This window comes from Dermacentor variabilis, chromosome 1, assembly GCF_050947875.1.
Source record: "Dermacentor variabilis isolate Ectoservices chromosome 1, ASM5094787v1, whole genome shotgun sequence".
NCBI classification, from domain to species: Eukaryota; Metazoa; Arthropoda; class Arachnida; order Ixodida; family Ixodidae; genus Dermacentor; species Dermacentor variabilis.
The window spans coordinates 148,592,635-148,605,818 of record NC_134568.1 but is presented as its reverse complement, the minus strand read 5'-3'; the positions used below and the strand labels follow the sequence as shown (position 1 = coordinate 148,605,818).

The window sequence follows — 13,184 nt, the reverse complement described above, 5'->3', positions numbered from 1 at the left end:
TATCCGATGCACTTGTAATCACATTTATAACCATTTTGTTAATGTTAACTCTACAATGTTTGAGTTCATAAAACGTTATCATATCCCTTTTGGCTGATATGCCTACAACTGCACAAACAACATAATATGTAAAAAGGCTTCCGTTATTTTAAGGCACTCTGGACTAGCTGCAAAATCAATATGTGTAAAACATCTTAGAAAAAATATTTCAACGAGACATCCCCATGGTTGCTTGTGGCACCATAGGCATCACGTAGTGGGTTCTCACTATATTTTTTGACAGCAACAATTTATGCCAGGCAGCTCTCAGAAGTGACTAGTTGCTTGCTAAGCACACTGAACACGAAATAAGTTTATTTCATTCCTATACTGTAAATAACTGACATTCAGATGTGGAGTTCCCATTTGCGGAGTCAATAAAACGCGCGCGCGCACACACACACACACACACACACACACACACACACACACACACACACAAAATCGAAATTCTTTACCCCTTCGTTTATTGGTTTGAATAATGCTGAAGATGATGAATATGTATACTTAAAAGGAAGAGGTCTGGACACCGACCAAAAAATAGTTATTTACGTTTCGGCTCCCTCACGGGAGCCTTGTTCACAATGAAAGAAGCGGCAGAGCTGGCGCCCCTTTTTATGTTCGTCTGAAAACATGATTAAGGCACCTGGCATACATGGGCGGCAGATTGCCTTCGTTGTGATTAAGAGTGTGCACCGTGGTTTGGATGATTAGGGACTCAAGATAAATACGCGAAGAATGATTTCGTTCCCTGGCAATCACACGAGATTTCTCCCAGTTAATCTTATGTGATGTGGCTGCGCAGTGTTCGGCCAAGGCATTCGATGCAACATGTCGTTTCTGGACGTCATTCATGTGTTGCTTAAGTCTTGTTTTGAAGTTGCCGGTTTCACCGACGTAGACATACCGACAGTCCGCACACGGAATGACATACACCACGCCTGGGAACTTGTCTTTTTCCAAAGGGTCTTTCACACGCACGAGCTCGTGTCTAAGTTTCCTGGAGGGCACGTGCGCAGCCTGCATGTCATATGACCGCAGGACGCGTGCAAGAGTCTCGCTTATGCCGGGGACGTACGGAATCGAAGCCCGTCTTTTGGGGGGTCCAGGCTGGGTGGGTACTGTGCGAGCCAGCTAGCGCCCTACTGAGTCAATGACGTACTCAGGGTATCCACAAGCCATTAATTCCTTCCGCACAAGTGCATTGTCCGCCATGTGGTCTTCCGCTGTTGTGCACACGTTTTTTGCCCGACAAAGAAGAGAGCCGACAACAGACCTCTTTTGCAAAGCAGGGTGCACCGATTTGTAGTTTAGGTAGCGGCCCGTGTGAGTGTGCTTCCTAAACACCTTGAATAACAGGTTTGGGCCATCTCGCTGCACAAGGGTATCCAGGAACGGCAGGGGAGCCGAAACGTAAATAACTATTTTAAACCATTTTTGGTCGGTGTCCAGACCTCTTCCTTTTAAGTATGCATCATCCCGACCAGACGGGCTTCCGTCATACTCTCAACTTCATGATGAATATGTGTTAATTATTTTAAATGTTCTAAAATTAAATTTTAATCGGTCTAAATTATTTTATGTCTGAAGGAGATATGCTTAAAATTGCAACTTCTCATTCATTTGTCACAAAACTTCATATCATTATATTTGCATGCTATGTGGTCATCTATGTGAAAGACATCCTTCTTGGTTTTCACCTTAAGGGAACACTAAAGGCAAACACTGAATCAAGCTGAAGTGATAAATTAGCGATTCAAAATGTCCAAAGTACCACTTTCACTAAGAACAGGGCTTTTATAAGCAAGAAAATGATGTAAACAGGAAATGTGAATGGTGGTGATGTCCCATTTGTAGTTAGTAAACAGCAGCCAACCATAAATAGAAAGATTAGTTACGTCGTATTTCAACGTGAAAGAGAATCTAATCAGCGTCCATGAAGTGATAAACAATAATAGGTGTAACATTAACAGACAGGAAGACAGCAGTACGGATTTAAGAGTAGACATGGGTAGCTGATGTCTTATCAGAGATTAAGAGGAAGAGGTCTAGTAAGGCAGCTAATGTAATGCACAGAACAGACAAAACAGTGGCCCATTAGTCAAACAGAATGGGTGCCAGGGAAAGGGGAATGCAGTTGAGGGCATAATAAAATAGATAATCATATTAGGATATTTGCAGGAGTAAGATGGAGTTGGCTGGTGTAGGACAGGAGTAACTGAATACAGTTTGGACAGTCCTTGATCCTGCATTGGACTGAAATAGGCTAATGATGAGGCGTGATTGGATTATTTTCTATGGAACAATTAATTGATGCTATCTCTTCACAGCACCCTGTTGGAACTGTATGAAAGAATAAGGAACCTTTTCCTCATAGGCCCTTTGACTCAAAGCAGTTCATAGCATACAGCAGAGCGTAGGTGTCAGAGCGTGAGTACTGCACATGATTTCATGTAAATGGTCCCGATAGTCACGGACGAATTGCAAAAAACTTCAGCAGCTCCTTATGCGATGATTTTCACAGCAACTAGAAGTCATCTGGCATAAAACAAATATTGTGAGGTTTCTAAAAGGGCGACCTTACAGTCTAGACTGATTCAATGTTTGCTTTTAGTGCCCCATATCTAACATACCGAGTGATCACAGCTGCAATTTTTTACAGTACCTCAAGAAAGAGTAATGTAAGAACCCTAGAGTCAAGGACACAGCACGAAACAATCACTTGCCAGGAGTTCCCAATCTGTGTCATTCACCAAGACGAGAATTCCTGGCCGCCTGCAAAATGTTAGAAAAACATAGCAACAAGGTTAGGAACTATTTGAAAAGACGCTTTCAAGTCAAACATAAAACTAAGGCTGATGCATGGTGAGTATCTAGCACTACATCCTTTTCTGAGATAACATATTCATGTTATGGGAACTGGTGGATCCAGGGGGGTGAGGTGAAGCCTCCCTTCTCTGGATCCACCAGTGCTGCTTACTGCCCCTTCCATTTCACCCTGATGCATATAAGCCACAGGACAAGTTTGCAATGGCCAGCATAGACCAGGCCATGCCTCAAGTCATGTGGGCAAAAATGAATAGCTGTCTTAATCTTATTCTAAGCAGGCTATAAGGACATATTTCAAGAGACATGGTTGGGGGGGGGGGTAGTAAAGTGAATAGCTTTATTTGCCTATTTCATCTGTCTTTGCAGTTGGCGGCCGCACTTGCAGTATGGTGCCAATCAAAGGGTGTGTGCTCTCATGCAACTAAATTGAAGGACACATTAGTCACTAAAAGTCAACGTTATAGCTCTTTGATATGCACATGCTACTGTGTATAAGCTTTGATTTGTTTGGAGGTTTAGATGCAGGAGTGGAGTGTTCAGCAAGGAAAACATTCGCTCGTCCAGTCGGGCTATTCGCTTACACTGACAATCATAGTCAATTGTTTCTGCACAATTTTCTACCTTCTTATATGTGTTTAAAAACACGACACTTTATGCTACGAATACAAGGTTGGTATAAAATCAGAAAGCTGACATGTTTGCTTTGTATAATATCATTATATATTTGAACAAGCTTGAATGATGTTATTTCGGTGTACTAAAGTTCAACTTCAAGCGAGCAGATGACAGTGTGATATAGTGGTAGCATTTGAAGCCTTATACTGAATAATGTGAATGTCTTTCACTGAAATCGCACCATCACTCAAAGTAGGCATTTGAATTTTCATACAGCAGAGGGATTATTTGTGCTCACAGTAAGGCACATTAAAGAAAAACCACTGTATTTACAAGATGTGTTGTGCTCTCTTTTCGATGCGCTGTGCTACTAGAATGATTGTATCTTACACTGATTCTCAGATAATGCAAGAACTGCAGCTCTCTGTTCACAGTTCTGTCTCTGGTGCTTATGGAATTATGGAAACTTGGTTTATGGTTTATGGAATTCAGTTAATGGAAATTATGGAAATTATTGTTTGGGATTTTTCGTGCCACAACCACAATCTGATTATGAGGCATTTCAGAGTGGGGGACTCCGGATTAATATTGACCATGTGGGGTTCTTTAACCTCTTAACTGCCGACGATGAGGTAAACTCATCATCACGACTGTGCTCTCGTGCCAATGACGAGTTAACTCATTGTTAACTTTCTTGCTATTTTTGCACATGTGTATATGTGCAATTTCTGCTAATTTTGACAAATAAGTAATACACAATGAATTTTGTTAATTTTTCTCAACAAGACCAGTAAAATGCAGTAGGCATCCTTACTATCTTAAATTTTTTAGAAACAAATTTGTCGTAAAACATGCAGGTCTAAAAAAATTACGCAGTTTTAAACATATACATAAAAAATTTTCAATAAGGGGCACCCCTTAACTGCCAATGGTGAGGTAACTGGATGGATGGATGGTTGTTATGAGCGTCCCCTTTGGAACGGGGCGGTGGGTTGCACCACCAAGCTCTTGCTATTATACTGCCTAATGTCCTGCCTGGGCTATTAAAAAAAAAAAAAAAAAAAAACGTAATCACAATGAGCGTCCTCTGGTGGTGACGATGACCTAACTCGTCGTGAACTTTAGACAATTCTTGCACATGTGTATATGTCAGACTTGTATGTGACGACTTACATGTAATTAATTATTTGTAGTCAACTACAGTGTTTTTGTAACACAATGATTACTTTGTTTACTCGGTAATGTTCACTGTAATTCAATTACTTTTTTTCATTAACCAATTACATTTAACCAGTTACTTTAATGTTGAGACAAGGTGTAACAAATGACGCAGCTTAGAGAACCTGAATTTGGTAAAACCTGAAGTAGAACGCCCGAGGTTGTGCCAGGCAGCAGGCTCGCAAATGCGCATGTTCAGACAGGCAACCCCGGTAGCTGAATATTTCTTTCATCTTAACGCTCCACCAGAGGGTGGCAGATGAATTGACCAGGTGCTGGTATTTCCCAATGGTGAAGGAGCCAATGTTTCAACAAGTGGACTTCGTCTTCTTCAAGGCGACATATGCTTTCCTCACCACAGTATTTATAGGTGGAGTTCTTCTAAAGGAGAGAGGGTGTAAGGTGGGTGGGTGCGGAAATAGGCGAAGGTATGTTAGTGGCGAGGCTGTCGAATTAAGAATAAAGGAGTGCTGTGCACAAGGCCGGTGACACGGCCGTGTGTCAGCTGGCGAGTCAACAGCATGTGCAGCACACTTCTCTTACCTGCTTTGCTGGTGGTTGTGGGCTACCGTGTCTCTGAAAGAGATAATAGAAGGAGCAGCAGAAAAAAGTGCTCGTGAGAAAAATGAATTTAAAAAATTCTGATATGGAATAAATAAATAAAAGGAAAAAAAGGAAAGAAAGGAAAAAAAAAACACTAAGCAACCAAACTAAGTGTTGTTGCCTATGGCTTGAAATTTAGCATAGTGAATAGATTCTAAAGCTCCCTTTGAAAATTTTATGCCTATTGGTTGCAATGTCTTGAACTTGTGGATAAGGTATGATTCTTTGTATTTTCTTTCTCATTCAGAACGGAAATTTGACTGCAATATGTAGAGTTTAAGTTCGTCAAAGTTATGACCTGGTTGGTTGAAAATGCTCAGCGACGGCTTTGTCAAGCTTTTTAGCTGTGTCCGCGCGATGTCCGTTTAATCTGACATTCATTGATTGTCCCGTTTCACCGACATATTGTTTCTTACAGAAGGAACATTCAAGCATATAAATCCCATCTGAACTTGTGCAGGTAAAGCTAGTTTTGACGTTGTGTGTATAACTATTTGCAGTTTTAATTTTAATGTCACTTTCAAGATACCTGCAGGTTTCGCACCTGGGGCGACAACATGCTTTTATTACAGGAGAATGATGGTGGCTGACTTTCGCATGCACTGACATGTCTTTAAAGTTCCTGTTGTGGCGATAGGTAACCTTTGGTACATCCAGGAACACTTTTCTCAGACTCTTGTTACTTGATAATATTTTTTGGTATTTTCGTAGGATGTTTATGTTTGGGAGTGCATTAGAATGTTTTGTTATAAAGGCTGGCAGTCTGTCAGATTCTGGTATAGGCTGTTTCTACGCCAATTCAGACCGTCTCCCCAATCTTGACGTGACATCATAAGCTCTACCGAGAGCAACTTGTAGATAGTTTCTTTCTGCTAGCATTGTTATAAGGTCATTTAGGTGGTGGATATAATCGTGGTCTTTGCTGCAGATTCTTCTTATTCGTTTTGCTTGTCCGAGAAAAATTTTCTGCTTGCAGTGTCACGGTTGATGACTATTGTAGTCTAAATATTGCTGGCTATTGGTAGGCTTCCGGTAAAGTGTCGTTCTGTTTTCCATTTTCTATGTAGACCGTTGTGTCGAGGAAGTTGATCTGACTAGGAGTGTGGTGAGCAGTAAATGTAATACTGAGGTGAAAGCGATTGAAATGGGTAATGAAGTCGGTTAACACGCTTGTGCCGTGTTCCCATATTATATATATGTCGTCAATGTAACGAAGATAGGTGTGGGGGTTTTAGAGGATAGGATTTCAACAGGTCTGCTTCAAGCTGTCCCATGAAAATGTTCGCATATGTGGGTGCAAATGCTGTTCCTATGCTAGTGCCGAAAGTTTGCAGGTAGTGAATAGAATCAAATTCGAGATAGTTCAGCATGATAACTAACCTAAGGAGCGGCAGGTAAACTTTAGGAGCGTGCACTTGCGGATTGATTGCAGGGATTTCGAAACTGCTTCAATTCCTTCACTCATGGGTATGTTAGTGTAAAGGGCACAAACATCCAAAGTAACTTGAATAGCGTGGTCAGAAAGGATTTGGTTGGTGTTGATGCTGTTGACCTGCGACACTGCAAGCAAGGAATTTTTGTTGGACAAGCGAAACGAATAAGAAGAATCTGCAGCGAAGACCACGATTATATCCACCACCTAAATTACCTTAAAAGAACGCTAGCAGAAAGAAACAATCCACAAGTTGCTCTTGACAGAGCTCATGATGTCGCATCAAGATTGGAGAGACAGTCTGAATTAGCCAGAATCAGAATCCAGAATCTGACAGACGGCCAGCCTTTATAACAAAACATTCTAATGCACTCCCAAACAAACAACATCCTATGAAAATACCACAAAATATTATCAAGTAACGAGCGCCTGAGAAAAGTGTTCCCGTATGTACCGAAGTTTACCTATCGCCACAACAGGAACTTTGAAGACATGTTAGTGCATGCAAAAGTCAGCCAACATCATTTCCCCGAAATTAAAGCATGTTGTCGCTCCAAGTGCAAAACCTGCAGGCACCTTCAAAGTGACATTAACGTTAAAAGCACCGCAAATAAACACATGAAGTCATACACATACACATACACATGAAGTCAGAACAGGTTCAGATGGGATTTATATGCTTGAATGTTCCTTCTGTAAGAAACAACATATCAGTGAAACGGGACAATTAATATGAACGTCAGATTAAACGGACATCACGTGGACACAGCTAAAAAGCTTGACAAAGCCGTCGCCGAGCATTTTCAACGAACCAGGTCATAACTTTAATGAACTTAAACTTTACATATGGCAGTCAAATTTCCGTTCTGAATGAGAAAGAAAATACAGAGAATCATACCTTATCCACAAGTTCAAGACATTGCAACCAATAGGCATAAACGTTTCAAAGGGAGCTTTAGAATCCATTCACTACGCTAAATTTCAAGCTATAGGCAACCACACTTAGTTTGGTTGCATTAGTGTTTCTTTCCCTTTCTTTCCATTTTGTTTTCTTTTATTTATTTATTTATTCCACTTCAATAGTTTCTTTTATTTTTTTTTTTCACGAGTACCGGTTTCTGTCGCTCCTTATATTAGAGACAGGATAGCCTACGACCACCAGGGAAACAGGTAATAGAGGGGTGCTGTGCACGCCGGCTGACACGTGATTGACAGATGGCCGTGACACTGGTTTTGTGCACAGCACTCCTTTATTCTCCATTCGACACCCTCGTCGCTAACACACCTTCACTGATTTCTGCACCCACCCACCTTACGCCCTCTCCCCTTTAGAAGAACCCAACCTAGATATGATGTGGCGAGGAAAGCATATGTCGGCTTGAAGAAGACAAGTCCACTTGTTGAAACGTTGGCTCCTGCTTTCACTTTGTTCTCACTTTGCTCATCGTCTTGAATTTACATCTCCCGCCTTCCTCTTGTTTTCAATGGTGAAGGCAATTTAGGAGGGCATAGCAAGGAAATCACATACGGACAAACTTTTCAGCTTTCCATTGGTCCAACCGGGACTGTCTTCTCAAAGTCCGAGCAACACTGAAGTGCTGCTGTTCATAGAGGACCCAAATGCTGAGCAACCACTATCCTGTGTGCAAAATCCGTATACGTTGCAACACCACCCTACCACCCTGTGTGCACATCAAGTGAAGTGGCTAACCTCCCTCTTTTTCCTCCTCCTCGCGGAAGTATTAACACGACAGCGTCAAGGGCCCTGTGTCGCAGAAAATCCAGCGTCGGCGCCCAGTGTCGACTGTCCTTTCGCAAAAATCATTCTGAACCACGCATACCCAACCACTCTTCTATCACGAAAGTTGCTCACAAATTGTCTTTCATTCTTTGCAAAGTTATTCTTCACTATTTTGAGAATGACAGCCCACAAATGCGATGGAAAAAAAAATGCCAGCAGCGCATACCTTTTACGTTAGATCTTTTCAGACTGAAATATTAAAAGCACAAAACAATAATGGGAGATTGGCCCACATAAAAGGCCGTGGTTCTACCAGAAAGTTTGCCTTTGTGCAAAGCGTTCGCCACCAGCGTTTCCAGGTAAACATTTCAGTTACATATGCTGCAGTTGCCGGGAAGCATGAAAAGCAGTCAGGGATCTTTGAATGTTATTACGTTCCACTTTTAAAGGTGAAGCTTAAGTGTCCTCCAAATTTTTCAGGGTTGCAGCTGATGTCCTTACAAGGAAAAAGGACAATGATCCACAGAATTTTTTAAAAGCAAGTGTTAGTGCAGGCAAGCAATCTATGAAGGGCTGCACAGGACACACTGAATGCCAGGCAAACTTGTTCCGTTTACCGTGCCTATGCAATGTTAATAGAAGTTTGGAGGAAAGTAATATAAAATTAATTGACTACTACTGTGTAATGCTTCAATTACTTTTGTGGAACAGTAATTGGTAGCTCTAATCATTTACATTTTTGAATGAAGTCATTGTAATTGCTTAATTTTTCCGGAATGTGTACAAGTCTGGTATATGCGCAGTTTCTTGTAATTTTGACATATAAATATTACACAATAACTTTTGCTACTTTTTACAACAAAACCAGTAAAAGTGCAAGTCATTTACGGTGAGTGTGTGTATATATGATGCTACGGAACAGCCACCACAGTGTGGCTGCACTGAGGAGAGAGAAGACGACGGGACCCCGCTTGATATAGCGTCGCCATCTTTGCCACTGTTGGTCTACATGTAAATATATTGTAAATAGACTTGTACATCAGCTACACGTAACATTATATGGTGGAGGTGGACGTTCCCCGTACCCGTCATGGAGCTTCGCAGCAGTCGCAACGGCTCCTGCTGGCGGCACTTCATCTACGCAACCGTCTCCGCCTGCAGCCCCGACCTACGTCGCCGTTTCCCCCTATCGGGATCCTGGTGTTTTCAACGGAGTCGGCAGTCCTGATGCTGACGACTGGCTCCGCTTATACGAACGTGTCAGCACCAGTCACAGGTGGGATCCGACTGTTATGCTTGCAAACGTTCTTTTCTACCTCGACGGAGCTGCACTTGCATGGTTCCAGACTCACGAAGAGATCTCAAGCTGGGATCTCTTCAAAGAGAAGCTCCGCGACCTTTTTGGCAATCCCTTCGGTCGTCAAGTCAATGCCAAGAAAGCCCTTGCCACACGTGTACAGACGTCAACCGAGTCCTACGTGTCCTACATTCTCGACGTCTTGGCCCTTTGTGCCAAGGCTGACCCGACCATGTCTGAAAACGATAAGGTTAATCATGTCCTCAAAGGGATTGCTGACGACGCCTTCACTTTACTGGTGTTTACGAACGTCACCAGCATTGATACGATCCGTGGACACCAGAGGCGTGCGACCTGATCCGGACAAAATTCGCGCTGTTACGAACTTTCCTGTTCCCAAGTCTACCAAGGACGTTCGTAGTTTCGTAGGGCTGTGCTCTTATTTCCGACGCTTTGTGAAGGATTTTGCTACCATCGCATGTCCCCTTACCGACCTCTTGAAGAAAGACGCCCTATTTTCTTGGGGACCTAACCATGCTGCATCCTTTTCGCAGCTCACTACTCTCCTTACCACGCCTCCAATTCTGGCCCATTTTGACCCGTCTGCATCAACGGAAGTTCGCACTGATGCCAGTTGTCACGACATAGGAGCAGTGTTAGCACAAAGCCAGCATGGACATGATCGCGTTATAGCCTATGCTAGCCGACTTCTATCACCCGCCGAGCGCAATTATTCAATCACAGAGCGCGAGTGCCTCGCTCTTGTGTGGGCTGTTGCCAAGTTTTGTCCATACTTGTATGGACGCCCCTTCTGTGTCATCACTGATTACCACGCGCTCTGCTGGCTATCCTCGCTCGAGGACCCCACGGGACGACTCGCTCGCTGGGCGTTAGGCCTGCAAGAATATACCTTCTCCGTGGTATATAAGACGGGACGCTTGCACCAGGATGCCGATTGTTTGTCCCGCTACCCCGTCGACGACCCGGCTGATGCGGACACCATCGCTTGCGTTTTCTCTGTGTCCCAGTTGCTTGAAATCGGCAACAAGCAACGCCGCGATCCTTCATTATGAGCCCTCATCAACCATCCGGAGTCAATGCCTGGTGACTCCTCTCTTCGGATGTTTCTCCTTAAGGAGGGGACACTATACCGCCGCAATCTCGATCCACACGGCCTTGACCTTCTGCTCGTAATTCCATCACACCTGCGTTCGACTGTCCTCCAACAACTTCATGACGCTCCCGTGGCTGGACACTTGGGCTTCTCGCGCACATACGACCGTGTACGCCGTCGATTCTATTGGCCGGGTCTCGCCCGCTCCGTGCGGCACTAAGTTGCCGCTTGTGAGCCCTGTCAGCGCCGGAAGAAGCCCTCCACACCTCCAGCTGGATGTCTCCAGCCGATAGACATCCCACCGGAACCCTTTTTCCGTGTTGGTCTAGACCTTCTTGGACCGTTTCCTCTCTCGGGCTCCGGAAATAAATGGGTCGCCGTCGCTACTGATTATGCTATGCGGTACGCAATCACCAGAACCCTCCCGACAAGTTGTGCTACTGATGTTGCTGACTTTCTGCTCTATGACATCATTTTACTGCACGGTGCTCCGCGCCAATTGCTCACTGACCGTGGCCGCAGCTTTTTGTCAGCAGTCGTCGAGGACATCCTCCGCTCCTGCTCGACAAAGCACAAGTTCAGCACGTCCTACCACCCACAGACTAGCGGCCTCACGGAGCGCCTCAACCGGACCATCACCGATATGCTATCCAAGTACGTTGCGACCGACCACCACGACTGGAATCTTCACTTACTATATGTGACGTTCGCGTATAATTAATCATGTCACGACACCGCCGGCTATTCACCATTCTATCTCCTATACGGCCGAGAACCCGCGTTGCCCTTAGACACTTTGTTGCCCTCGGCCACACGTTCAGCCACTGAATACGCCCGCGACGCATTCACACACGCCGACCACGCGCGCCAGCTTGCCCGCACCCGTCTTGACGCCTTGCAGGAGCATCAGAGACGCCTCTATGATTGCCGCCATCGCGACATACACTTTACTCCGGGTTCTCTGGTGCTTCTCTGGTCACCCATTCGACGTGTGGGCCTTTCCGACAAGCTGCTGTCGCGCTACACTGGCCCATACCGTGTGGTGCGACAAGTGACCGATGTCACATATGAAGTCATCCCCGCCAACCTCTCAGCGTCATCGTCGGCTGCAAGTGACATCGTTCACGTGGCGAGACTAAAGCCATACCACACACCTTTCACCGCAGATGTGTAGATTAAGCACCGGGACGGTGCTTCTACTGCCGGGGGTGATGCTACGGAACAGCTGCCACAGTGTGGCTGCACTGAGGAGAAAGAAGACGACGTGGCCCCGCTTGATATAGCGTCGCCATCTTTGCCACCGTGTAAATATATTGTAAATAGACTTGTACATAAGCTACACGTAACATTATATATATTAGAAAGAACTGGTGCAAAATATTCAGGTCTAAAAAATTGTGCACTTTAAAAATCTTTCTTTTTTAAATTTGTATGGCACTTAAGGGGTTAAAGTGCACCTAAATGTAATACAGAGCATTTCTGCAATTCACCCCTATCAAAATGTAGTCTCCGTGGCTTGGATTGGACCCATAACCTTGAGCTTTACAGTGCAATGCCATAGCCACTAAGCTACCGCAGCGGAATTTCTAACAGAGTTGTTAAATATTGATGAACATAACCTCTGCTTTTACTTTCTCATTTGTTTTTTCCCTAGAGGTTGACAGTCTATATAATAGGCAGTAGACCATGGAGTCCAGTATCTTGTTTGCGAACAAGAATGGGTGTAGGGAGTGAGAGCCAATGGAACCACTCTTTTTACCTGCATATGTTTCAATGTGCATTCTGGAATAAGTTTCTACACATGCAATTAAGGCCACAAGGCAAGTTTTTGAATGGCACAGCAGTTCTTTTGTTCTACCAACTGCCAGCCTGACTTACACACTGACATCAGTACTCCATTGATCAGAATTTCAAAAACTACATCTTATAATCCAGCGAGGTCTGTTAGCCAATACTTGAAATTGGGCTTGTTGGTGGAGCTCGGTGATTTTTGCACTAGCATAAGGAGATAAGGACAAGGACACAAATATGATCACCCATTCATTCACTCTTCATATCACTCGTTCAGTCTGGTTTCTTCATGTACAGTGTTTACGGAATGAAATAGGACACAGAGCATTTAGTAGAACCTTACATATGTGCAAAGTACACGAAAGCACCATGTCATGTAGCTAGGAATTTGGTCACCAAAGGTGACGAGGACTCCGATGCAGGTGTACGCACCAGAATTACGTCTATGTGACACGAACTGCAGCCAGTGGAAACGAAAGTATGCGAATTACTTCGCCCTAAATTG

At 44.0% G+C, this 13,184-nt stretch overlaps 1 protein-coding gene across 7 annotated transcripts in view; it reads right to left on the bottom strand.

Moving 5' to 3' along the window:
• Nucleotides 1-13,184, bottom strand: part of Urm1 (Ubiquitin-related modifier 1) — a 31,422-nt gene that overhangs the window by 7,968 nt on the left and 10,270 nt on the right. For 5 of the 7 annotated variants that reach the window (XM_075697440.1, XM_075697436.1, XM_075697425.1 and 2 more), the window contains exons 4-5: nt 5,245-5,277; nt 2,766-2,814 (exon numbers count right to left, since the gene is read on the bottom strand). In XM_075697440.1, coding sequence (XP_075553555.1) covers nt 2,766-2,814; nt 5,245-5,277 — 82 coding nt within the window. Of the gene's footprint in view, nt 1-2,765; nt 2,815-4,994; nt 5,083-5,244; nt 5,278-13,184 lie in introns of those variants that run through there. The other 2 variants (XM_075697432.1, XM_075697428.1) reach the window with 2 other exon arrangements.